At 42.9% G+C, this 26,250-nt stretch overlaps 1 protein-coding gene across 2 annotated transcripts in view; it reads left to right on the top strand.

Annotated features, from left to right (window-relative positions):
* Window positions 1-26,250, top strand: part of LOC137631601 (rotatin-like) — a 133,268-nt gene that overhangs the window by 69,435 nt on the left and 37,583 nt on the right. For both annotated transcript variants that reach the window (XM_068363469.1, XM_068363468.1), the window contains exons 19-25: window positions 6,158-6,278; window positions 6,770-7,003; window positions 9,735-9,831; window positions 12,653-12,779; window positions 15,124-15,320; window positions 16,958-17,090; window positions 17,870-18,053. In XM_068363469.1, coding sequence (XP_068219570.1) covers window positions 6,158-6,278; window positions 6,770-7,003; window positions 9,735-9,831; window positions 12,653-12,779; window positions 15,124-15,320; window positions 16,958-17,090; window positions 17,870-18,053 — 1,093 coding nt within the window. The remainder of the gene's footprint in view (window positions 1-6,157; window positions 6,279-6,769; window positions 7,004-9,734; window positions 9,832-12,652; window positions 12,780-15,123; window positions 15,321-16,957; window positions 17,091-17,869; window positions 18,054-26,250) is intronic.

Raw genomic sequence — 26,250 nt, forward strand, 5'->3', positions numbered from 1 at the left:
GCCCGCGCGATCGCTCGCCCGCACTCCCGCGCGACCATTCGCCTTCGCTCGACCATTCGCCCTCGCGCGACCATCGTTCGCGGCGAATTCCACAGCCGGTGGTAGCAGCAGGGACGCGTGCTCCTAGACGGCACTCGGGATCACCTCCATCCAAGCACAGGTTGGTAGTGCAGGACGAAGACAGGTCAGTACAGCATTCTTCCCCACCTTCTTTTCAGGCTGGTACCGTCGTGTCCACTCCAAAGGATCGCCCGATCCCTTTCTCTTTAGCGAGGATTTCGGACTCTGTGTCCTTGGAGCAGCAGACTTGGTTTGGCCCGCTGGCACGGGCGTTATTGAGGGTTATGAAACCAGCACTCGCCGGCCAGGGTGACAAACCAGCGGCTGTCTCTCCTACGCTGAAGAGAAAGAGAGGAGTGGACTTCGTGGTGACTTCCCCTAGGGCGAAGTTGGTTCCCAAGAGGTCGGTCTCGAAGGTCCCTTCTCCTGCACGAGTACTCTCTCCTTCTTCCGTGGACGAGGCCTTTCCGTCCTCAGGTGAGTCCAGTGGGGCGGTAGTCTTCCCCTCGGCACCAGGGGGGGAGACTTCGCTTCAGGCAGGAGAATCGTCTCGTGAGGAAGGGGCCCCTCGAACCTCGCTGTTGGGATCCTGTATCCCTCCCAGGAGGGAACCCAAGGATTCCAAAACCGTCCCTAAATCCTCTGCAAGGATTCGTCAGGAACCCACGACTACCCAGGGGAATGTCCACGTATCACCCCAGGAAGAGATTCCTGGGGCAGGAGACTTAGCTGCCAGCCCGCAGGGAGGAGAACAGCAAGAGTCCGAACATGCCTTCTGGCAGGTCCTAAGCCTGATAAGGACACTTAACAGACATACGGATCCAGTCATCGCCCCCCGTGAAGGCAAAGACACGATTCTGGATGAAGTGTTTGACGTTTGGAAGGCCCCTAAGACCAGTGCAGCTCTGCCCTGGTCTCGGGGGCTGAAGAGTGCCAGAGCTAGGGCCAACGCTCAGCTCACACTTCTTGCCTCCTCCAGTCGTTCCACTGCCGGGAACAAGCTTATCCCTCCTCCTCGCCTTCAGCAGAGGAGGTATTTCGAGATCCTGGGTGAGCACAACCTCGCTCTTCCTCTCCATCACTCTGTGGAGGAGCTGGCGAAGGGAGTTTCCCTGGAGAAACTCTCTGCCCAGCAGGTGTCGTTCTCGGCGGCAGAGATCCTTAACCACGAGAAGGTCGCTAAGTGTGCCATGCAGGCCACTTCGTGGCTGGACTTCTGGCTAGGATCTCTGGGCATCCTATTGCGATCGGAGGACTTGTCCAAGGAGACCAATAGGAAGGCCCTAGAGACCTTCTTGCTCTCGGGCACCCGCTCCATCGAGTTTTTGGCGCACCAGGTTACCACCCTGTGGGCCAACTCGGTGTTGAAGCGTCGCGATGCTGTGTCCGAGAGATTCCATCCGAAGGTCCCCGCCGTAGATGTGTGTAGGCTCCGACATGCTTCCCTTCTGGGGGAGAGCCTGTTTGAGCCTCAAGACTTGGAGCGAACGGCTGAGAGGTGGAGGAAATCCAGCCCGGACTCCCTCCTCCACAGGGCCCTTACAACTCGGCCCTATAAGCCTCCAGCCCCGCCACAACAGCAGCAACAGCCTCGTAAGGCTCCCAAACAGGCACCGGCAGCTAAGAAAGTGGTGTCTAAGCCCCAGCCCTTTCCAGCCAAGGTCAAGAGGGGCGGTAAGTCCTCCAGGGGAGGCAGGACTCCTAGGGGTGGCGGCCACGGCCGCAAGCCCTAGGGGTGGCAGTCCCCCTGCGTGTCCACCTGTGGGGGGATGCCTTCAGCGTTGCGTCCGCAGGTGGCAGCAACACGGGGCCGATGCTTGGACGGTCTCAGTGATCGGCCAAGGTTATCGCGTCCCGTTCACGTCATCTCAACCTCCCCTGACAGCGAATCCAGTGTCGTTGAGCTCCTATGCCATGGGATCGGCAAAGGGGCTGGCCCTTCAGGCCGAAGTCGAGACCATGTTCGAGAAGGGTGCTCTCCAGGAGGTCGTGGACGGCTCCCCAGGCTTCTTCAGTCGACTCTTTCTTGTAAAGAAGGCTACTGGAGGCTGGAGACCCGTCATTGATCTCTCAGCTCTGAACAGGTTTGTCAAACAAACCCGGTTCAGCATGGAGACAGCAGACACGGTCAGACTTGCGGTGAGACCACAAGTCTTCATGTGTACACTGGATCTAAAGGACGCGTACTTCCAGATCCCAATCCATCCGTCTGCCAGGAAGTACCTGAGATTCTGCCTAGACAACAAGATCTACCAGTTCAAGGTGCTGTGTTTCGGTCTCTCCACAGCTCCTCAGGTGTTCACCAGAGTGTTCACCCTGATTTCATCTTGGGCGCACAGGAACGGCATTCGTCTCCTTCGTTACCTAGACGATTGGCTGATCCTAGCAGACTCGGAGTCGACCCTTCTTCGGCACCGAGACAGGCTTCTGGATCTTTGCCAGGATCTGGGGATCGTGGTAAACCTCGAGAAGTCCTCTCTGCAGCCGTCCCAACGACTGGTTTATCTAGGCATGCTAATAGACACCAATCTCCACAAAGCCTTTCCATCAGACGACCGGATAGCAAGGCTGAGGAGGGTGGCGGAGCCTTTCCTCAGGCGAAAAGAACTCCCCGCCCAATCGTGGTTGCGTCTCTTAGGCCACCTATCCTCCCTGGCCCGTCTGGTTCCAAACAGCCGCCTCAGGATGAGATCCCTTCAATGGCGGCTCAAGTCCCGGTGGAATCAAGGATCCGATTCCCCAGACATTCTGATCCCGGGAATCAAGGATCCGATTCCCCGGACATTCTGATCCCAATGGGGTCTCTGGAACAGACGGACTTGCGGTGGTGGCTGGCCGACGAGAACCTGCGGAAGGGAGTGAGTCTTCTCGTCCTCCCCCCGGAATTGACTCTGTTTTCGGACGTGTCAAAAGAAGGGTGGGGGGCGCACGTTCTGAACCAGAGGGCCTCAGGCCTTTGGTCAGAATCAGAAAAGTGTCTACACATCAACCTGCTAGAATTGAAGGCCGTCTTTCTGGCTCTTCAGCAGTTCCAACGGTCCCTGGCGGGTCACTCCGTGGTGGTGATGAGCAACAACACCACAGTAGTGGCTTATATCAACAAGCAGGGAGGCACTTTTTCGCAACAGCTATCCCATCTTGCAGTAGAGACTCTGAGGTGGACCGAAACCCACTCGATAACACTATCAGCTCGCTTCATTCCTGGCAAGAGGAATGTGCTCACCGACAGTCTGAGCAGGGCTTCGCAGATATTGAGTACCGAGTGGTCTTTGGATCCTCAGATAGCCAACAAAGTCCTGACTTTGTGGGGTTCCCCGACGGTGGACTTGTTCACGACAGCCTGGAACTTCAAGCTGCCCCTGTACTGCTCACCAGTCCCGGACCCCAAGGCACTCTGGCAAGATGCTTTCCAGCAACGGTGGGACAACATCGACGTGTACGCCTTCCCACCATTCTGTCTGATGAGAAGGGTGCTCAACAGGACCAGACTATCGGTCAACTGTTCCATGACTCTAGTAGCTCCGCTATGGCATCACGCGGAATGGTTTCTGGACCTTCTGCAACTCCTGACGGAACTCCCAAGGGAGCTTCCTCCACGATACGAGCTTCTCAGACAACCCCACTCCGGTGTCCCTCACAGGGCCGTAGCCTCGCTCCGGCTTCACGCCTGGAGACTATCCAGCGTCTCCTCGCGGAGAGAGGCTTTTCGCAACAGGTTGCGGAGAGAATGTCTCGGCACCTGCGAAGGTCCTCTGAGGGAGTCTACCAAGCGAAGTGGAGAGTCTTTTGTGGTTGGTGTCGTGGAAGGGGTATCTCTCCACTCGATGCCACTATTCCAGCAATAGCGGACTTCCTTGTGTATCTGCGAGAAGAAATGCGCCTTTCTGTCTCGGCGGTGAAAGGCTATCACTCAGCCTTAAGCTTGGCCTTCAGATTGAAGGGCGTGGATATTTCTTCGTCTCTAGAACTCTCTTTACTCATACGTAGCTATGAGCTTACCTGCCCCCAGTCGGAAGTGAGACCCCCTCCTTGGAACATGGTTCGAGTCCTCAGGTCTCTCAAGAGACCTCCCTTCGAGCCATTACGCCAGGCCTCCGATCGTCACCTGTCTTGGAAGACGGCTTTCCTACTCGCCTTGGCCTCGGCCAAGCGAGTTAGTGAACTTCATGGTCTCTCGTACGACATCGCCCATTCAAGGGGATGGGGGGAGGTAACGTTCAGGTTCGTCCCTGAGTTTGTGGCCAAGACTCAGAATCCTGGAGTGCCGGATCCTCGGTTCGACTCTTTCAGGCTCGCGAGTCTCCGTTCTGTAACAAACGACCCAGACCAGCTGCTACTATGCCCAGTGAGGTGTCTGAGGTACTACTTGAAGAGAACGGCTGCAGTCCGTCCTCATGTGCGAGCTTTGTTTGTGAGCACAGGCAGGACAAAGAGGAGGGTCACCAGGAACACCATCTCAGCTTGGATTCGAAGGGTTATCCACCATGCCCTGAATCCTGACCCTCCTCCGTCACGTCGCCCTCGGGCCCACGATGTCAGGGGTATTGCTACATCCCTGGCCTTCAAGAGAAACTTCTCTGTGACGCAGGTACTTCAAGCTGGGGTCTGGAAGTGTCAAACGACCTTCACAGCCCACTACCTGCAAGACGTGACCCACAGGAGCCTCGATACGTTCTCTATCGGCCCTGTGGTGGCTGCACAACAGCTGGTCTAACCTCAGGCTCCTTTTTGGACAAGTAGCAGTAGGTTGAGGGCGTTGTTACCCGGTCTTAGTCTGCGTGAATGAAAGAGTATGTCTGACCCTTACTTCTTTCTTCATTCTCCCCTCTCTTGGGGAAGCAGCATCCTGGTCCTCGCATAGCTGACCTCGACCTCTGCAGGTAACCCATGCTTCTTTGTGCTCCTAGTATTAAGCTTAATACTGTTGCGTCTCCCATACCCTGACGAGGTGGTATGGGGAACGTCCTATCCTAGAATTCCTATCTGAAGGTCTCAAGGTCAACTTCATAGGACGAGTCACACTCTCCTCCTCACACTGCTTATGTAGGCCACTCGTTCCTAGCGATGCTAGGAACCTGTGAGGTACAGGGGCTCCCTCTCTCTAGTGCTGCTCACTGAGGGATCGAGCCCCCGGGCAAGCCGAAGTCAGTAAGGCTGGGGACTTTCCACCCTTCCTAAGGGGTAAGTCACCCTTTGTAAATAGCGGGGTTTGTATTTCGGTTACGGAACAAATGACAAATTCGAAGATAATTTGTATTTTTCCTAACCATACAAACCTTAGCTATTTACACATATGTGCCCGCCATCCCTGACCCCCAAGTCAAGTCCTACCTCTAAGTGAAGTGAAGCAAGTCACCGGTGTGTGGAGGGGGAAGGGGTAGCAAGCTACCCTTCCCCACCCCCCGCTAACTAGCGCGGGGGTAATTAACCCTCGTTAAAAACTATTGGCTCGTCATTTCAGCTGCGCTAAAAGTAATACCCTTTGTAAATAGCTAAGGTTTGTATGGTTAGGAAAAATACAAATTATCTTCGAATTTGTCATTTTACTTGTGTTCTACAAAAAGGTATTATGCAGTGTTATTAGAGAATGATTATGAGTGACCCGAAAGAAAGATTAAGTATATATTTCCCCTCTTAAGTATCCCTCACTAAAGGGAATCCAATAATTCTCAAAAATATAGATAGATAGATTAAGGTGTAATAGGTATTAAATCTTTTCATTTGATTATTGCCCCTAATTTATAATTTATTAAGGAAAGTTTTTCATTTTTTCCATCTTAAATTTTGTCAGTCATATAGCTAGAGGGATGTTATTTGTGAACGTTGAAATTAGGAGCAGTCTGCATAAATGTTTTATCGTAGTGTTCTAGGCTGCTTTATTAATTTCCCTGAATGACTTCCCTTGATATGTGAAAAGCTACATTTAGCAAGATACTCAGTTCCCTGTTAACATTGCGACATACCAAGTAGTCTCGTATAGGTTTAAAAATGCTGAAGATGAAAGTGGTTTTTAATTATTTTATGTTGTGTCATCAGCTTAAATGAAAATGAAGATATTTAAAAAAAAAAATTAATTATAGTTCTTTGATTCTTTCAGTGCCAAAGAGATCAAGCTCAAAATCGAAGAGAAAAAGAGAAAAGTGTACCTTTACTTCAGTTCTTAGTGGGACAGTTCATAAGATTGGATACTGCTCTACATGATATACTGAAAACAACAGGTAATAGATGGTTGGAATTCTTTAATAAGAATTGAATGCATTTTTATTTTTTCTCTGTTATAATTTGAATTAATATAAATCTTAAGAGATTACTAAAAAGGGGAATTTTCTCTTATTTTCTTGCAGAGGTGTAGAATTACTTGCATAACCATCATTAACCCTTTTACCCCCAGGCTATTTGGAAATTTCCAACCCTTAACCCCCAGGGTGTTATTTTTTTCCCAGCACATTTTGCAGTATATTTTTTTTAAATTCCTCTAATAGCCTTAATTTTTGTCATAGAGAGGTCAGGTTGGTCTTATTCTCTTGGAAAATGCCCAAATTTTCTCAAAAAATTATCAAAAATATGAAAAAAAAAAAATTTATAGCATTTTTCTGCAAGGACGTACCGGTACGTCCATGGGGGTAAAGGGATGGCTTTTGTGAAACGTACCAGTACGTCCTTTGGGGGTAAAAGGGTTTATATAGATTTTTTCTTTTATATGTATCAGGTTCAGTTACCTGGGTTGCAAGTGATTCTAATCCAAGAGCTCTACTATCGGTGCGACTTTTCCGCATTATTACAAATCTCATTGGCCTGATTGCCCAATTAGTTAAAGATCTGGATGTTACGAGTGACTTGTGGACCGTTGATTCTCGCGACCAGTTGGCAGCGAATGTAGTGATAGACCTCCTTCCAGTTCTAAAGCCAAATGATGAAAATGAACCACAGTACTACAATTTAGGTTTGTTATTCAAGTTGGAAAGTTAGTAGCTATAATTACATGAGGTGTTCTGGTAAGACATCATTACACAGATGTGTGTGAATATAAAGGCAGTCTTTATTTTTATTGCTTTGTTTACCCTTAATTGGATGATATAAATTAAAAGGTGTTACTTTCACTGATGTAATTTTGTATCAAAGGCAGTTGACTAAAAATTTGATTAATAACTGAAATAAATGAAACAAATTCATAGGTTTATTTTGTTTGATTAATAGTTTAATCAAAACACTGGTGTTAGCATTGTTAACTTGTAAAGGGCTGTCCAGGATTGTTTGATTTTATGAATACTGGTATACTGCATCAGATTTTATTTAATCCAGTAGTACCTGGGTTTACGAGTAACTTTGAATCAAGCAAATCGGAATACTAGCATACAAATACAAATTGAATTATGAATACTGTACCGTAACGGTTTGTTAGTAAACATTTAGCTATGTATGGGCATTTTTGGTGGACAAGTACTGTATGAATGAGACTATCAAGCAATGCACATAATTTATAGGGTGTAACGAAATACTGTACGATCTGCAAGCCTCATTCATATGCTATAAATGTTTGATATGAGTTGAGATATGTCTTCATGAATAATATACATCAGTATTTACTTTTCATGTGTGTGCATTCAGCTTTTAAACTAGTCTCATTTCAAAAATAAAGAACACAGGTCCGTGGTAAATTTTTTTTATTATAATTTTCTTATTGAGTAGTGGGACAGATGAAAGACGTTGGGCAATTTTTTAGAATGGGAAATGGTTGAAACCTTTTGAAGAAGGAAAATGAAAAACGACAGTATTAGGTTAATTATGATTTGAGGTTCAGAAGAAACGTGGCTTTATAGGTACAGTACTATGCTGGCTTACAAAACTAATCGAAAGAAGTACAGTACAGTGACAACCCATTGGATGGGTGCACTGGCTAGTAGGATTATTGCATTCATAATAGTTATTCCACAATGTTATAACCTTTTCCCATTGTGTCAACCCAGGAAGCTCCACAAATAGGGTGGCTTCAATGTCAGCATGACAAATGATGCAGACGCCCTTTACCAGTGACTGGATGAGACTAGGAGGGAGTGATGCCTTGTGGTAACTTTTTCATCTAATTGTTATACTGTTAACTTTTCAATCATATATATTTTTTATTGTAAATGACTAATTTTAATTAATATCTGATGTTTGGGACACATAAATTATTCAATAATTACCATAATAAACCATTAGAAATAAGTTTATAAGTACAGTGAACCCTCGCTACTTCGCGGTTCGACCATCGCGGATTCACCACTTCGCGGATTTTTTCCATAACCCATATATATACAGTAATATATATATATATATATATATATATATATATATATATATATATATATATATATATATGTATGCATGTATTTATGTATATATGTATGTATGTATATATGTAGGTATGTATATGTGTATATATATATATATATATATATATATATATATATATATATATATATATATATATATATATATATCTAAAGTAGGAAGATGTGATGTAGTTCTAAGGGAAAAGTATGGGAAATATGTCTGGGTAATAAGCAAAGCTCTACCTCCAGTTTGTTTCTTCATTATGATCAGAGATAAATGTAAACAAAACATTGGTTGCCATTTTTTATCATGCTTTTTAGCGTGTTTAGGAAATGCTTGATATAAAATCGCCTTTAATATTTGTGCCTGTTTTAGTTTAGGGTACTGTAGTACATGCATTAAGTGTTCTGTACATTAAAGGGTAGTTTGTTAACAGTACTACGTACAAGGGAAGGTTTTAAAAGTCTGAATATACATGTTGAATAAATAGGTAAATATGGTGTCACTACTTCGCGGATTTTCACCTATCGCGGCCGCGTCTGGAACCTATCTACCGCGATAAACGAGGGTTCACTGTATGTGTATTTATTGACATGCAGAATACATCAAGTGAATTTCCTTTATTTCGTATGGGAGAAATTGTTTTAGTTTACAAACATATTAGTTGACGATCGAGCTCCTAGTATGCATTAAACTCGTAAACTGAAGTTTTACTGCGGCAAAGAGGATCGTAATCAATGTTGTTATAGCCAAGATGGATTTGGCCAAGTGACCTTGATGATAGAGAAGTCTTCCAATCTGGATCCAGCTAGGTTTAGCTTAAGTGAGGAAGAGAAAGATAACTTATGCCCTTTTAGTGCCTGTAATCTCACTCCGCTATACACCAGCAATTAGGAAGCCAGTCAAGTTTAACGCAAAAAGATGATGATCACTTTATGCCGCAGCTTGGTCATATTCTCAGTTATAATCATAGTGATTAAAGTTGGTAAAATAGACTATTATTTATGAAGTAATGGAGACTGAATTGGATAAATTTAGCAACCAGTATCACTTTTCCTTAGAGCTTTGTCATAAGAGAAACTAGTTACAGATATTGAAGGGAATGATACAAATGCACTTTATTTTTATGTGCCATTTTATTGTTGATTGTTTTAATCAAACTCTTCGTTTATTGCCTTTTTTACAAGTGTAGTGGCATAAGTAAAAGTAACAAGTGTCTGTGAAGCATGAAAATTGTTTGCTGACATTTATTTTACACTGCTTTTTGCAATTGTTTTTTTTGTTTAAACAAATTTTATTTTATTACTCAGTATGTTATTGCATCTTTGAAAGCTTCAAATTTTTCTCAATTTATACAGCGGTTCTTGGCTGTGCCTTAGAATGCTTAGCTCATGTGACATCTCTAGGTTGGCCCGGCGATGGAATATCGAGTCAGCTTGTTTCTTGCTTAACAAGGTAATCAGTTACTTTTAGTTTTACATTAATTTTTCTTTTGCCCTCTATTTTTTCTGTTAAGTAATAATTACTTTTAGTTTTACATTAATTTTTCTTTTGCCTTCTATTTTTTCTGTTAAACAATAATTATCAAGAAATCGTCAAAAGAACTGCATGACGCCTCATGCATTCACAAATGAGTTGATTCTCTATTAAAGTTATTTTCAATTCATCTTTGCTTTTGGAGAATAGTGTTTCATGAAATTTAATCCAGTGTTATTTATATAATATCTGTTCCTATGCATGTACAAACCTTACGTCCTTTAAAATAGAGAATGTTTTCAGCAGAGCTGGAGCAATTTTAAATTGTAAACGAGGTAGTTAACGACAGGTGGGGAGCATGGGCGAGTAGCTGTGCCCACTCTCCTGTCAAAGCGTCTTTACTTTGGTCCTCGTCTGCCATGAGTACAGATGTACTGTTGTGTTCTATCCAAGGCTTTTTCAATTTTTTTATACTTTTTAGTTTAATTGTTGATTTGGTCTTTATATTACATTAATGATGAAACAGAGCTGGATTTTGCTTGTTAGTGAAAGGATGGACACTCATCAGTTAATGATAAAATCTAGCAATAGATTCACACTCACTTTGTTATTTTGGGGGCATTATTGTTCATAATTATCCCCATGTGTCTAGTTAAAGTCAGGCATATTCTTTGAGGAACAGGAAGGCTAAGTCTTCTTTGGTATCATTAAGCAATGCCAAAGATAATGCCGTATAGACTGTTTAGCACTTTGCTCTCCTCATTGAGTTCAGCAATCGCTAAAGCTTCGGATTATAGGCTCCTGGCTTAGCCCCGGAGTATGCTTCAGGAGCAAGGAGAACTAAGATTTAAGTTGAGTTAGAAGCCAAGGCTACTTCTCTCCCGGTGTCCCCAGTGGTGACCCAAGTGATATCAGCAGTGATCACAGTGCCAGCAGTGCCAGTGACCCCAGTAGTAGTCCCCTATGGTGTACCCTAAGCCAAAGAAAGCAGATAAGAGGTTGCTAAGCAGGCTTTTGCTCCCATGTAAGTGAAAGTGCTGAAGCTGGAATGGTGTAGGAAGGCTACGGGATCGATAAAACGTGTACTTGTCGTTGCAATGCCTGGTACCCTTGTGATTGTAGTTTCAGTTCCGTTCACCCCAATACTTGTCATCCCTGTGCCTGTTGCTACCATTCTTGTCACCCCTGAGTATGTTGCCACTATTCCTATCACCCCTATACCTGTTGCTCCTGTTCTCGTCACCCCTGTGCTTGTTGCTGCTGTTCCTGTCACCCCTGTGCTTGTTGCCCCTGTTCTTGTCACCCATATGCCTGTTGTCCCTGTTCTCATCACCCTTGTTCTTGTTCCTTGTTACCACTGTTCCTGTCACCCCTGTGCCTGTTGCTCCTGTTCTTGTCCCCCTCGTGCTTGTTGCTACCGTTCCTGTCACCTCTGTTGTTGTCACCCCTGTGCTTGTTGCCACTGTTCTTGTCACCCCTGAACTTTTTGCCACTGTTCCTGTCACCTCAAACTTGTTGCCACCGTTCCTGTCACCCCTATGCCTGGTGCCCCTGTTCTCATCACCCCTGTGCCTGCTGCCCCTGTTCTTGTCACCCCAGTGCCTGTTGCCCCTGTTCTTGTCACCCCAGTGCCTGTTGCCACTGTTTCTGTCACCCCTGTGCTGGTTGCCAATGTTCCTGTCACCCCTGTGCTTGTTGCCACTGTTCCAGTCATCCATGTGCCTGTGTCCCCGAGGCCCATGGTTCCCATACTCTGATTACAAGTAACGTCAGCTCCTGTGTCTGTCATTTATTTACATTAGTGAGAGTGCTAACTGCATTGCCTGTTATTGTAGACCCCAGTGTTGTGATTCCTGTGTGGGACCAGGAAGGATGACATGTCCAGCGAAGAAAAGAACCTTCTAGTTAGGTTCTAGTGCACTTCTTCCACTAAAGAGTGAGTCTCCTTATTTTAAAAGACAGAAGTCTTGTATATGTGTAGGAAGAAATAAATTTCAAAATTATTTTTTGTTTTTCTCAGCTACATGAACTTGAGTCCTTCAATTTGAATTTCCCACCTCAACCACCCATCTCAGTCTTTCCCCTAAGGACAAAGGTGATTATTTTATAATAGGTGGATGGACAGGGCTTTCCTTTTAATCCGCGTGTAGTTAACCAACTACCTTGTTAACAATAAAATGGCTGTTTCAGTGTGGTGGAAGACATATCCCTATTTTAAAAGATTCAGTTTTGTATAGTTAGAAAATTTACATATTAATTTTATATATTTTTTTATAGTTTAGTTTATTGCATATGCTGTTCAGACTTCGGTGTGCTTTTACAGATATATTTTATGCTATTAGGTGCCATTTTTCTGTATTGCATACCTTTTTTAAATTCTAGTGTGCATATTGCAATGCACTTGTGAAGGGATTATATGTAGGGTTGTTCACTCCATGTCCCCTGCTTGGCAAGGACTTTCACCTGTTGTGTAGTGCCTGAAATGCATAAGACTTAAATGTGATTATATTTCATTGAGGGCCATAAGATCACGGAAGGATTTAGATAACTAAGTTTACTTAATTTATGACACACGATTCAAGCTTTGAAATTTATGATGGCTTTTACTGTGGTCAGTTTAACTTTGACTATAGCTATTCCACACCAGGCGTACTGTACATAATATTGAAATTCAGTGTGAAGGAATATTTGGTTTTCAAGTACAGTATGAAAGTATTGAAGATGTTCTTGTATATAATGTCACTCTACCTGTTTATGAGAGTCCATAAGTTTTATTGAATTTAGAATTATGATTTTCTAGGATAATCAAGACTTTCCACGAAGGGCGAGGCAGGGCACATAACTCGTTCATGGGAAGAGCAGTTACATTAAGTTCATCCCTTACCCTGATACATCTGCTGTCTCACCCAAGTGGTGACCTGTCTGAGGTAACTTAATTATATCTGGTTTGTAGTAGCCTTGTGGAATTATCAATGACTAGTAATATTTGGGTTCTTAGTTTGACTGTGCCCTTGTCCTAATAGATTTCATTAGTAAATACAACTTTACCTGTCTATGTAAGCAAGCAATTTGGGTTTGGAACGCTCTGTAGGCGTGCCTACAGAATACTCAGCTACCTGTAAACCTTTGAATATCTGTATGTAGTTAATTCAAAAGTACATACATGCATATACCAAGGCACTCCCCCCAATTTTGCGGGGTAGCCGACATCAAATAAATGAAACAAAAAAGGGGACGTCTCCTCTTTACGTTCCTCCCAGCCTGACAAGGGACTCAACCGAGTTCAGCTGGTACTGCTAGGGTGGCACAGCCCACCTTCCCACATTATCCATCACAGATGAAGCTTCATTATGCTGAATCCCCTACTGTTGCTACCTCTGTGGTCATCCAAGGCACCGGAGGAAGCATCAGGGCCTACCGGAACTTCGTCACAATCGCTCGCCATTCATTCCTATTTCTAGCACGCTCTCTTGCCTCTCTCACATCTATCCTCCTATCACCCAGAGCTTTCTTCACTCCATCCATCCACCCAAACCTTGGCCTTCCTCTTGTACTTCTCCCATCAACCCTTGCATTCATCACCTTCTTTAGCAGACAGCCATTTTCCATTTTCTCAACATGGCCAAACCACCTCAACACATTCATATCCCCTCTAGCTGCTAACTCATTTCTTACACCCGTTCTTACCCTCACTACTTCGTTCCTAACCCTATCTACTCGAGATATACCAGCTATACTCCTTAGACACTTCATCTCAAACACATTCAATTTCTGTCTCTCCATCACTTTCAATCCCCACAACTCCGGTCCATACATCACAGTTGGTACAATCACCTTCTCATACAGAACTCTCTTTACATTCATGCCCAACCCTCTTATTTTTTACTACTCCCTTCACTGCCCCCAACACTTTGCATCCTTCATTTGATCTCTGACGTACATCTGCTTCCACTCCACCATTTGCTGCAACAACAGACTGCAAGTACTTAAACTGATCCACCTCCTCAAGTAACTCTACATTCAACATGACATTCAACCTCGGACCACCTTCCCTTCTCGTACATCTCATAACCTTACTCTTAACCTCATTAACTCTCAACTTCCTTCTCTCACACACCCTTCCAAATTCTGTCACTAATCGGCCAAGCTTCTCTTCCTCGTCTGCAACCAGTACAGTATCATCTGCAAACAACAACTGATTTACCTCCCATTCATGGTCATTCTCGTCTACCAGTTTCAATCCTCGTCCAAGCACACAAGCATTCACCTCTCTCACCACTCTATCAACATACAAGTTAAACAACCACGGTGACATCATACATCCCTGTCTCAGTCCCACTCTCACCGGAAACCAATCGCTCACTTCATTTCCCATCCTAACACATGCTTTACTACCTTTGTAGAAACTTTTCACTGCTTGCAACAACCTTCCACCAACTCCATATAACCTCATCACATTCCACATTGCTTCCATATCAACTCTATCATACGCTTTCTCCAGGTCCATAAACGCAACATACACATCCTTACCTTTTGCTAAATATTTCTCGCATATCTGCCTAACTGTAAAAATCTGATTCATACAACCCCTACCTTTTCTAAAACCACCCTGTACTTCTAAGATTGCATTCTCTATTTTATCCTTAATCCTATTAATCAGTACTCTACCATACACTTTTCCAACTACACTCAACAAACTAATACCCCTTGAATTACAACACTCATGCACATCTCCCTTACCCTTGTATAGTGGTACAATACACGCACAAACCCAATCTACTGGTACCATTGACAACACAAAACACATATTAAACAATCTCACCAACCATTCAAGTACAGTCACACCCCCTTCCTTCAACATCTCAGCTCTCACACCATCCATACCAGATGTTTTTCCCACTCTCGTTTCATCTATTATCAAGTAAAATAATAAAATAGATTTATGCTAAGTATATATGGGTGCTAGCTATAACCTTAATGCAAGGTCTGTCTTCTGGCCTTTATTTAATCATGTCACATACAATTAATTTTTTACAAAACTGTGACAGCATATATGAATTTATAGCTGATCAAATCTTAAGGATATTAAATCTGTTTAGCTGGACTTTTATTACTTCGGTTTAGTTAATTGCTTTGTTTCAACTATTTTTCATAAAACCATAGTTATTTTATGTAACCTCAACAGTTGAGACCCTACCTTATACAATTTTAGTCCCTTTGCTGATATCTATATATTTGAATTATTCTATTTAATGGTTAACTTGATTGCAGGAAATATTAAAATGGGGAAATGATGGAGGCTCTCCAGATTGGTCTTGGCTTGTTTCTCTTTGGGTTTATCGAGATCCAAGCGTGACAAGTGCTGGTTTAACCGTTGCGGCGTCATTAACAACTAGACCAGAAGGCTTACTCCTCCTTCATGAAAGTCTCACACAAGTTTCAGGAGGTGTATGGGGAGCAGCCTTAAGGTATGTTTTCATTCATGCAATTCTGTATATTCTAAAGACAAGTAAAGAAAGTTTTGACCCCTTTGCTATGATGACGTTGCTTGACGTCAAAATATGCCTTGTGTTACACACGATGACGTCCTGGATATGTCATTTACAAATATAAACCGTAGGGAAGTTAAAATCACTCGTATATCATACAAATGAGTACAGCATATGGTCGCATATCACACAGTTCACTCAGGAAATTTCACTGAATAATCTCCCCACCCTGATATTAGCCCCTCCTTTCTTCAGCCAACTAACAAAGTCTTTGGGATTCTAGGCTTTATTCCTGATTGTGTAAGAGCTATTTTAGTCTGTTTTTATGTTACCATGTAGGATCCCACCACTCTGTGTAGCCAATGGTGACATTCCCTACCTGAAGCATTAATCAATGCCCCCCTTGACACCCATAGCCTAAAGACGTAGGGATCCTCACTTCCCACCACCAACCGAAATACTTGCGATTCTAGTCCTTATTCATGATTATGTAATGTTTCTATGTTGGCATGCATGTTCAAATCACACAAAAAGTTGCCTACCACGTAGCATTTTTCAACCATTATCGGTACTTCACCTCTGACATCCACCCATGTCACCAAAATGTTTTACCAGTAATGCAAGTTGTTGACACAACGAGATTTGTTTTTTCTTATTTTATTCCTTTTTCTCTACTATCATTTCTTCAAAATAATGTCATCCTCATTCCTTATATATTTCATATTAGTATTGTTCATTGTTTTCACGAGTAAAAGTTAGCCTACTGCTGTCATTATCATTTATGGATATTCTACATGTGCAGTCTCTATTTCCAAGCCCGGGAAATACTGAAAATATGAATTATCCAGTTCATTGTGAAAATCACACGCCAGGTAGAATACTGTAACAGAAGAACAAACAAACCTTATATTTAAATGAACTAAATTTATATTACATTCTCTCTCTCTCTCTCTCTCTCTCTCTCTCTCTCTCTCTCTCTCTCTCTCTCTCTCTCTCTCTCTCTCTCTCTCTCTCTCTCTGAAATATGTTTCTTTGTTATCAGTTTTTGTTTATCGTACTGTATACCTTATAATTATACATTATAGAATACTTGTGTAAAAGGAAACAAATGGATATTTTCATTATACTGTATTTTTATATAATGTTAAGAGCATTACTGTATTACTGACAAGTAGTTTTATGTCTTTTGACGGCTATTTATGATGGAATTATCACTTCAATGAATATACGGTAATTTTTTTTTCATACATAAAATCACATTATTTTACCATTATTTAGAGAAAATTATTTATAACAAATTTCATCGTCCTGAGGACCCTTTTTAACCTCAATGTCTGTTATAATATTTTTCCTTCACTTCATATTGAATTTTCTCATTCAGAAAATTTTCAAAATACTTCTTCCATCATTCCATTATCTCTTTATTATTAGCTTTAATTTCTCCATTTTCACCTATATAAATTCTCCATCTCACATCCTTACCATAATTTTTCCTCCACTTTGCTATCCTGGGTATTATTTTGTCTCTTCCCTCTTCTGTTAAAAAAAGGCCATATCTGCTAATCAATAGCAAACTTGACTTCTTTCAGTATTTTGATAAAAACATTTCTTTACAGCTACTTGCTTGCATCTGGCCGGAGCTGTTTGGTACGAATGACAGCAGCAGAATTACTTGTAAAGCTCACTGAAAAAAGACCAACTCTAAATGAACCCTGGTCATCCCCAATTGTCACTGATACAATTATGGGTGTAAGTTTTTTTTAAATTGTTTTCATTGAGACTTCCTCTCACAAAAAAATTATCAATTATTGTTATTTGCTGGCAGCTCTACACATATGCCTCGCTGTCAGCATAGCACATTTGTCTCATTAACCGCTTTGTTCTTTCTTGGCAGGTGAAAGCCTCTTTTTACTGTGTCTACAATTTTTTATTGTCATTGACTGCTTTTGCTTGTTCGAGTGTTATTTCAGAATATGATATAATTCCTTGTTTTAACATACAACAATTTATTTTATTACTTAATATCCAGTGCTTTTGCTCTTGAGTGTAAGTTCTCATTAACCGGTTTGTTCTTTCTTGGCAGGTAAAAGCCTCTTTTTGTGTACCTACATTTCTTTATTAGGCACTAACTACTTTCACTGCCCGTTTGAGTGTTATTTCAGAATATATAATTCCTTGTTTTAACACACAACAATTTATTTTATTACTTAATATCTATCTTTGTTTTAACATATAACAATTTCTTTTATTACTTAATATCTAGCACTTTTGCTCATCAGTTACTAGTTTTTAGTTAAATTCGCATATGAAGATTTTATTCATCAGACTAGGTTTTCACTGCCGTATCAGATCATTGATACATCTTTTAGGATGTAAATCAAATATAAATAAAGAAATCTAAACCCCCTACATTTAATGAGGCCTTCATGATCTAAACACAGCTCTTGTTTAGCAATTTCTGTTACTCATATACATACGATAATATTCTAAATAATTTCCTTAATTTCTCTTTTTTTTTTTTTTCATAGGAGTCTATTTGTGGAGTTGAGGCCCTGATGGTCTTGCTTCAACATTGCAACTTTTATAGAATTATGAGGATGTCAGTGTTTAAACTTTGCATCTCCTCATGGTTGCCAGAGATAGACTTCCATCAGTCAAAACGAGCTGAGTGGGATTTCTCAACAAGCCATCTTAGCTCTTTATGTGCTCCAGGTTTGTAACAAATATTGTAGTCTGAACTTTTATTTTAGTGATATTAATAGTACTCTGATATTATTATTATTTATTATTGTTATTCTAATTATTAACCCTTTTACCCCCAAAGGACGTACTGGTACGTTTCACAAAACTCATCCCTTTACCCCCATGGACGTACCGGTACGTCCTTGCAAAAAACTGCTATTTACATTTTTTTTTTTTTGCATATTTTTGATAATTTTTTTAGAAACTTCAGGCATTTTCCAAGAGAATGAGACCAACCTGACTTCTATGACAAAAATTAAGGCTGTTAGAGCAATTTGAAAAAAAAAAAATACAGCAAAATGTGCTTGAAGAAAAAATAACCACTGGGGGTTAAGGGTTAGAAAGTTCAAAATAGCCTGGGGGTAATAGTACTCTGATATTATTATTATTTATTATTGTTATTCTAATTATTAACATTATGAAATAATGTTGAAAAAAAGAAAAATTATAGAGAAACAATAAGGAGGATTTTAGATTCAAACTTCTTAAAGAGATTGTAGTGATGCCAGCTTATCGTGTTTCTTATTTTTTATTACAGCTGCAATTTTGTAGTTTAATTATCAATACGGTATTCTATAAAGTGATAACATGGTATGCATTTAGAATTTGGCAATAGTTCTGTAGTGCTTTCTATCCATCAGTATAGTGATCAGTTTCCAGCTGTATGGTTGGCTATACAAGAGTAGTAAGTTGGTATATCAATAGATCTTTGGCCTTATCTTGACAAGACAACTACGGTGTAGTTATAATCATATCTATAAACAACCATAAGTAATGAAAATGGGTATTTTGATAACATTTATTATTTCTATACTCACGTGATGTTTATATTGCTTCTGACATTGATGCTTATCCCAAAATTGTAAGAGTTAACCATTTTCTTTCTTTTCAATAATATTAGACCTTTAGTACTGAAACAATACAGTGGTTAATGACAATAACAACAGCTTGTCTTTCATTCTCGAAATGTGAGGGTTTGCATAGAAGAATGATCTGGAGTAAATAAGAATTTGAATCTCTAAAAGTGGATATCAACTCTTGTATACCATTAGAACCCTAACCGAGTGGTGCACTCGGATACTAGAAACTTTTTAAGGTCATCACTACTAAAACTAGACTCATTAAGGACTGGGGTGACATTATCATCATGCCTGCTATAGATAACTAACCTTGTCTTTTCTGTATATACCATTGAATTAAAAGTTAGTTTTCTTTTACAAATTTTAATTTGGTCATCAACCATCTTAGTATATTTCCTATACTAGGAACAACAAGACCTTTGCTTTCTTAATAATGACTATCTAAATCATAATACGTTTACTGTATTGCCCTCTGCATGAGATACAAAGAGAATATGGGTCGTGAGCACACAGAAAAATTCCCTTGGACAAAGTGCTCGTTAATTATTAAGAAATATCTTGGAGTGAAGCAGACCTCTTAAGGCAAATCAATGAAAAACAAATAGAAGCCGTTGTTTTTGCCATTATCCACTAGTGTCTCAATGCTACAGTATACTAGAGTCTTAATCCTATTAAGAAAAAAAAACAGGAATTTTCTTATTTTTTGGGTGAATGTCAATATAAGCAAGACCTCAAAAAGGAAGTAATATGGACAAGTGAAATGCAAATACTTGATGTTTAAATCCCCCCAATGAAACTGTCTTTCTTTTAGGTTAATTTGAATCCATAAAGCATTTTGGAATTCTACACTTTTTGGAAAGTAAAAGAGACAGTAAAGCAACAAGGCTTGGTACCAAAGCTGTTGAATGGAAAATATATTCAGAAATTTATTTTTTTCAATATTAATCTTACCCGATAATCATGTAGCTGTCAACTCTGTTGCCGACAGAAATCTACGGTCAGGATACGCCAGCGATCGCTATACAGGTGGGGGTGAACACCACAGCGCCATCTGTGGTCAGGTACTCCAGTACTTCTTGTCAACACCACCTCAATTTTTCCTCTGTCGTGCCTCCGGCTAGACCTACATGGATACGCTGTTGATTCTGGAGTTATTGCTCACGATTTGGTGATGTATTTGCTCTAGAGTTTAGCCTTCGCTATTCAGGAAGCTATATCATTAGCTTAGCAAGTTTTTGGAATTAATTTGATTTAATTTTTTATTTAATTTTGGTACGAAGAGAGTATGAACTCTCTTTCACTTTTAAATGGCCGACACTTCCCTTAGACGGAAGTGTTGGTGTCGAAGAGAGTATAGACTCTCTTAATTTTGCTTAACAAAGTTATAGATTTATTTTATATCTCTCCGCCTTTTATAGGCCTCTTTGATTAACTTCCTTTTATTATAAACTTATTAAAATTAATTTTTATATTTGTTTATATTCGACCTTTCCTAATAGTAGGCGGTCTTTTCTTGGAACCGAAGTTAATTAACATTGAGCCCGTCATTTCGTTTTTACCTGTTAACATATTATGCTATTTTAATGTTTTTGAAAGAATTTCTTTGATAGTCTTGTACTGTTTTCAAAGTTGAACTAACGTTTTGTTTTGTCTCTGCAGTTGTTGACGTTCAGAACGTTCAACTTGCGCTCTATCGTTACGATAGAGAGAGAGTCTATCACGGTGTCACGTTGCAGTAAGAGTAAACCGATTCTAGCGTTTTGTTCATTCTTTCTTAGCTTAAATGGTTTTAATTCTAATAAAGGAACTTTTTATTTGGGAAACCTTTCAGTTTTTTTCCTTTAACAATATGTTTTAACGATATATATAATTGGGCTCTTCTCTCAGGTGCTAAGTCAAGAGAGAGAGAGAGGAGGATAAACGTTTCGTTCAAGCGGGTAACGTTGTTATCGTTTTTGCTCTTCTCCCTAGTCTCTTTAGGGGAAGAAGGTAAACGTTTCTAGAGTTTTATTCTTGTTCTCAGACTTTATGCGGTGAGAGATTTTAAACGTAGTTTATTTGATCTAGTGTTTAGTCTCTTTTCCAGCCACTGAATTATTTATCTTTCATTATGTTTTTCTGTTACATTGTAATACTGTTTTCGCAATTACTAACTTTTAATGAAGGATAGAATTGCGTGTTTCAGGTACAAACCACTTAAAGTTTCGAGTTCAGTGAAATAAGTGCAAACAGAAAATCAAAAGTGATAAAGTGATAAGCGCAAAGTGTTACAGTGTTGCGTTCGAGGGTTCGTCTGTTCGTGCCAGTTGTTCGCCTAGTCTGGGACCTCTTACAAGCTCCCAAGCCCAGGGGAGAAGTAATGTCGAAGGACTTATGGGTTCAGCAGGCCTTGATCGACGAACAGACGTTACCCTCCGTGGTTTCGGGTGTAACCAACTCACGTAGCCGACGTGATCACCCCACCCACACAAAGACGAGAGAGCCCATTTATTCCTCGTCTGCGGAAGAGGTTTCTCGCAGAAACCATGGACCAAATCTTGCAGCTTTTAAGTGCAAGTCGGTCCCTTCCGCGCAAGTCCAATTCCTAGGTGGTGCCATTAGCACTGGGTCAGTTCGGACTTGCTGCAGTACGACAACTGCACACCTCCCAGAGAGGCAAGGTGGTATCGCAACAGACAGTAACTCCGTCTGTTGCCGCACCAGCTGTTTTAGACCCTCAGTTTCAACGGACAGTAGCTCCGTTTGTTGTTGTCTTTCTTAAACTCTAGTGGTCTATGCTGCTGACAATGCAGTCTCAGCTTGCGGTGTTGATGCAGGAGTTTCAGGCAGAGAAGGTTAACACACCTCCTCCTGCGAGCGCTCCTCCACCTCTACGCAGTCCAGCCTGCCAGACGTATGATGTTGAGGTTCCTCAAGCTACCTCCATGCGTGAGCTGCCGCATTGGGAGTTGCCAGATACCAGCTCTGTGCAGCAACCTCCACTTTCCTTGAGGCAGGAGCCTCTTGCCACGCGGCAACCTCCTCAACACTTGAGGCAGGAGCCTTATGCTTTGCAGCAACCTCCTCTACCCTTGAGGTAGGAGCCTCATGCGTTGCGACTACCTCCTCCATCCTCGAGGCAGCTACCTCTTGCGGTGCGACAACCTCCACCATCCTCGAGGCAGCAACCTCAACTCCACCTCTGCGCAGTCCACCCTGCCAGACGTATGATGTTGAGGTTCCTCAACCTACCTCCACGCGTGAGCTGCCGCATGGGGAGTTGCCAGATACCAGCGCTATGCAGCAACCTCTTGCGTTGCGGCAACCTCCACCATCCTTGAGGCAGCAACCTCAACTCTTGCGGCAGCCACCTCCACTCTTGAGGCAAGAACCTCAACTCTTGAGGCAAGAGCCTCAACTCTTGAGGAACCTCATGCTATGAGGCAGCCGCCTCAACGCATGCAGCAACCGCATTCTTCACAGCATGAGCCTCTCTCTGCGCAGCTACCTCCTCAACCCTTGAGGCAGACGCAACTCTTGAGGCAGGAACCTCACAGGAGCCTCATGCTATGCGGCATCCTCCTCAAACCATGAGGCAGGAGCCTCATGCTATGCGGCATCCTCCTCAACCCATGAGGCAGGAGCCTCATGCTATGCGACATCCTCCTCTACCCATGAGGCAGCCTCATGCTTATGAGGAGCTTCATGCTATGCGGCATCCTCCTCAAACCATGAGGCAGGAGCCTCATGCTATGCGGCAACCGCCTCAACCCATGAGGCAGGAGCCTCATACTATGCGGCATCCTCCTCAACGCATGCGGCATAAGCCTCATCCCTTGCAGCTTGAGCCTCATCCCATGCAGCATGAGTCTCATACCATGCAGCATGAGCCTCATCCCATGCAGCATGAGCCTCATCCCATGCAGCATAAGCCGCACGCCATGCAACATGCTCTGCTTACCTTACAGCATGCTCTACATACAGCATGCTCTGCATACCTTACCGCATGCTTCTCAGTCACACATCTTTGGTTGTTGTCAACTCACTAGACTGTCAAGCAGTTTCATAACGTTGCCTTCTAGTCTGCTGCTTTTGCACCAGTGAAACCCTCACTGAGAGAACTTAGCTTTTCTCGGATATGGTTCCTGTAGATGAGAAAGTGCTATTCTCCCTCCTTCTGATTTTCCCTTGAGGACTCTGTCATTTGGAGAGGAGCCTTTAGCTGCTTAGCCTCCTATGGACTTTTATTTAAGCATAGCATGCTTCCAGGGAGGGTAATGGTTCCACTTCAGTCGCTAACCCCGTCTGTTACCACACCTGCTCCCATAGACCTTGAGCTGTGTTGCAAGACATGCAGTCCAAGCTTAGTCCTTGTTAGAGGATTTTTTGTTTACGGAGTCAGTGTGTCACTGGGAAGACGTTCAACAACCAGCAGAAGTGTCTTGTTGTGACGCAGTGCGGCAACCTCAGCAACCCGATAAGGAGTTGTCTGTACGACCCAGACAGTCTAGACAGCTTCGGGTTGTCACTGTACTTCCTCGCTTCCCCATGGTTGACAGTTCACAGACTGTGCAGCAGTACCATGATCTTGTGTCCGGCTCCGTCAGACGACTAGCTTTTAAGAGCTCCCACAAGTCGTCGCTGTCTGGAGATTCTCAGATGGACTATGGATCTGACCAAGGAACTGGGCCTCCTGGTCAATTTTGAGGAGTCCCAGCTCGTCCCATCCCAGACCATTGTCTACCTGGGTATGGATCTTCAGAGTCGAGCTTTTCGGGCTTTTCCGTCGGCCCCAAAGATATACTAAGCCCTAGATTGCATCCAGAGCATGCTGAGAAGGAACCGATGCTCAGTCAGGTAGTGGATGAGTCTAACAGGGACACTTTCATCGCTGGCCCTGTTCATCGAGTTAGGGAGACCCCACCTCCCCCCCTTCAGTATCATCTAGCGGCTCACTGGATAAAGGACATGACGCTAGAGACGATCTCAGTTCCTGTTTCCGAAGAGAGGAGGTCTACTCTCACGTGGTGAAAGAACAGCTTTCTTCTCAAGGAAGTCTACCTTTGGCTGTTCAGAAACCCGACCGCCGTCTCTTCTCTGACGCATCAGACACGGGCTGGGGTGCGACTTTGGACGGACAGGAATGCTCGGGAACATGGAATCAGGAGCTAAGGACACTTCACATCTATTGCAAGGAGCTGTTGGCGGTTCATCTGGCCTTGATAAACTTCAAGTCCCTCCAGCTTAACAAGGTGGTGGAGGTGGACTCTGACAACACCACAGCCTTGGCTTACATCTCCAAGCAGGGAGGGACTCATTCGTGGAAGTTGTTCTAGATCGCAAGGGACCTCCTCATCTGGTTAAAAGATCGAAAGCTCACGCTGGTAACGAGGTTCATTCAGGGCGATATGAATGTCATGGCAGATCGCCTTAGCCGGAAGGGTCAGGTCATCCCCACAGAGTGGACCCTTCACAAGAATGTTTGCAGCAGACTTTGGGCCCTGTGGGGTCAGCCAACCATAGATCTGTTCGCTACCTCGATAACCTAGAGGCTCCCGTTGTATTGTTCTCCGATTCCAGACCCAGCAGCAGTTCACGTGGATGCTTTTCTGCTGGATTGGTCCCATCTCGACCTGTATGCATTCCCGCCGTTCAAGATTGTCAACAGGGTACTTCAGAAGTTCGCCTCTCGCAAAGGGACACGGCTGACGTTGGTTGGCTCCGCTCTGGCCCGCGAGAGAATGGTTCATAGAGGTACTGCAATGGCTGGTCGACATTCCCAGGACTCTTCCTCTAGGAGTGGACCTTCTACGTCTACCTCACGTAAAGAAGGTACATCCAAACCTCCACGCTCTTCGTCTGACTGCCTTCAGACTTTCGAAAGACTCTCAAGAGCTAGGGGCTTTTCGAAGGAGGCAGCCAGAGCGATTGCCAGAGCAAGGACGACATCCACTCTCAGAGTCTATCAGTCTAAAGGGGAAGTCTTCCGAAGCTGGTACAAGGCCAATGCAGTTTCCTCATCCAGTACCACTGTAACCCAAATTGCTGACTTCCTGTTACATCTAAGGAACGTAAGATCCCTTTCAGCTCCTACGATTAAGGGTTACAGAAGTATGTTGGCAGCGGTTTTCCGCCACAGAGGCTTGGATCTTTCCACCAACAAAGATCTACAGGACCTCCTTAGGTCTTTTAAGACCTCAAAGGAACGTCGGTTGTCCACTCCAGGCTGGAATCTAGACGTGGTCCTAAGGTTCCTTATGTCATCAAGATTTGAACCTCTCCAATCAGCCTCTTTTAAGGACCTCACATTAAAAACTCTTTTCCTCGTGTGCTTGACAACAGCTAAAAGAGTAAGTGAGATCCACGCCTTCAGCAGGAACATAGTTTTCACATCTGAAACGGCTACATGTTCCTTGCAGCTCGGTTTTTTGCTAAAACGAGCTTCCTTCACGTCCTTGGCCTAAGTCGTTCGAGATCCCAAGCCTGTCCAACTTGGTGGGGGACGAACTGGAGAGAGTACTTTGCCCAGTTAGAGCTCTTAGGTACTATCTAAAAAGGTCATAACCTTTACGAGGACAATCAGAAGCCTTATGGTGTGCTATCAAGAAGCCTTCTCTTCCAAGGTCTAAGAACTCAGTTTCTTACCTATTCAGGCTCCTGATTAGGGAAGCACATTCTCATCTGAAGGAAGAAGACCTTGCTTTGCTGAAGGTAAGGACACATGAAGTGAGAGCTGTGGCTACTTCAGTGGCCCTCAAACAGAACCGTTCTCTGCAGAGTGTTATGGATGCAACCTATTGGAGAAGCAAGTCAGTGTTCGCATCATTCTATCTCAAAGATGTCCAGTCTCTTTACGAGAACTGCTACACCCTGGGACCATTCGTAGCAACGAATGCAGTAGTAGGCGGGGGCTCAGCCACTACATTCCCATAATCCCATAACCTTTTTAACCTTTCTCTTGAATACTTTTTATGGGTTGTACGGTCGGCTAAGAAGCCTTCCACATCCTTGTTGATTTGGCGGGTGGTCAATTCTTTCTTGAGAAGCGCCGAGGTTAAAGGTTGTGATGAGGTCCTTTAGTATGGGTTGCAGCCCTTTATACTTCAGCACCTAAGAGTCGTTCAGCATCCTAAGAGGACCGCTACGCTCAGTAAGAAAGACGTACTTAATAAAGGCAGAGTAATGGTTCAAGTCGTCTTCCTTACCAGGTACTTATTTATTTTATGTTATTTTTGAATAACTAATAAAATAAAATACGGGATACTTAGCTTCTTTGTTAACATGTATGCTGGTCTCCACCCACCACCCTGGGTGTGAATCAGCTACAT

This window comes from Palaemon carinicauda, chromosome 40, assembly GCF_036898095.1.
Source record: "Palaemon carinicauda isolate YSFRI2023 chromosome 40, ASM3689809v2, whole genome shotgun sequence".
Taxonomy (NCBI): domain Eukaryota; kingdom Metazoa; phylum Arthropoda; class Malacostraca; order Decapoda; family Palaemonidae; genus Palaemon; species Palaemon carinicauda.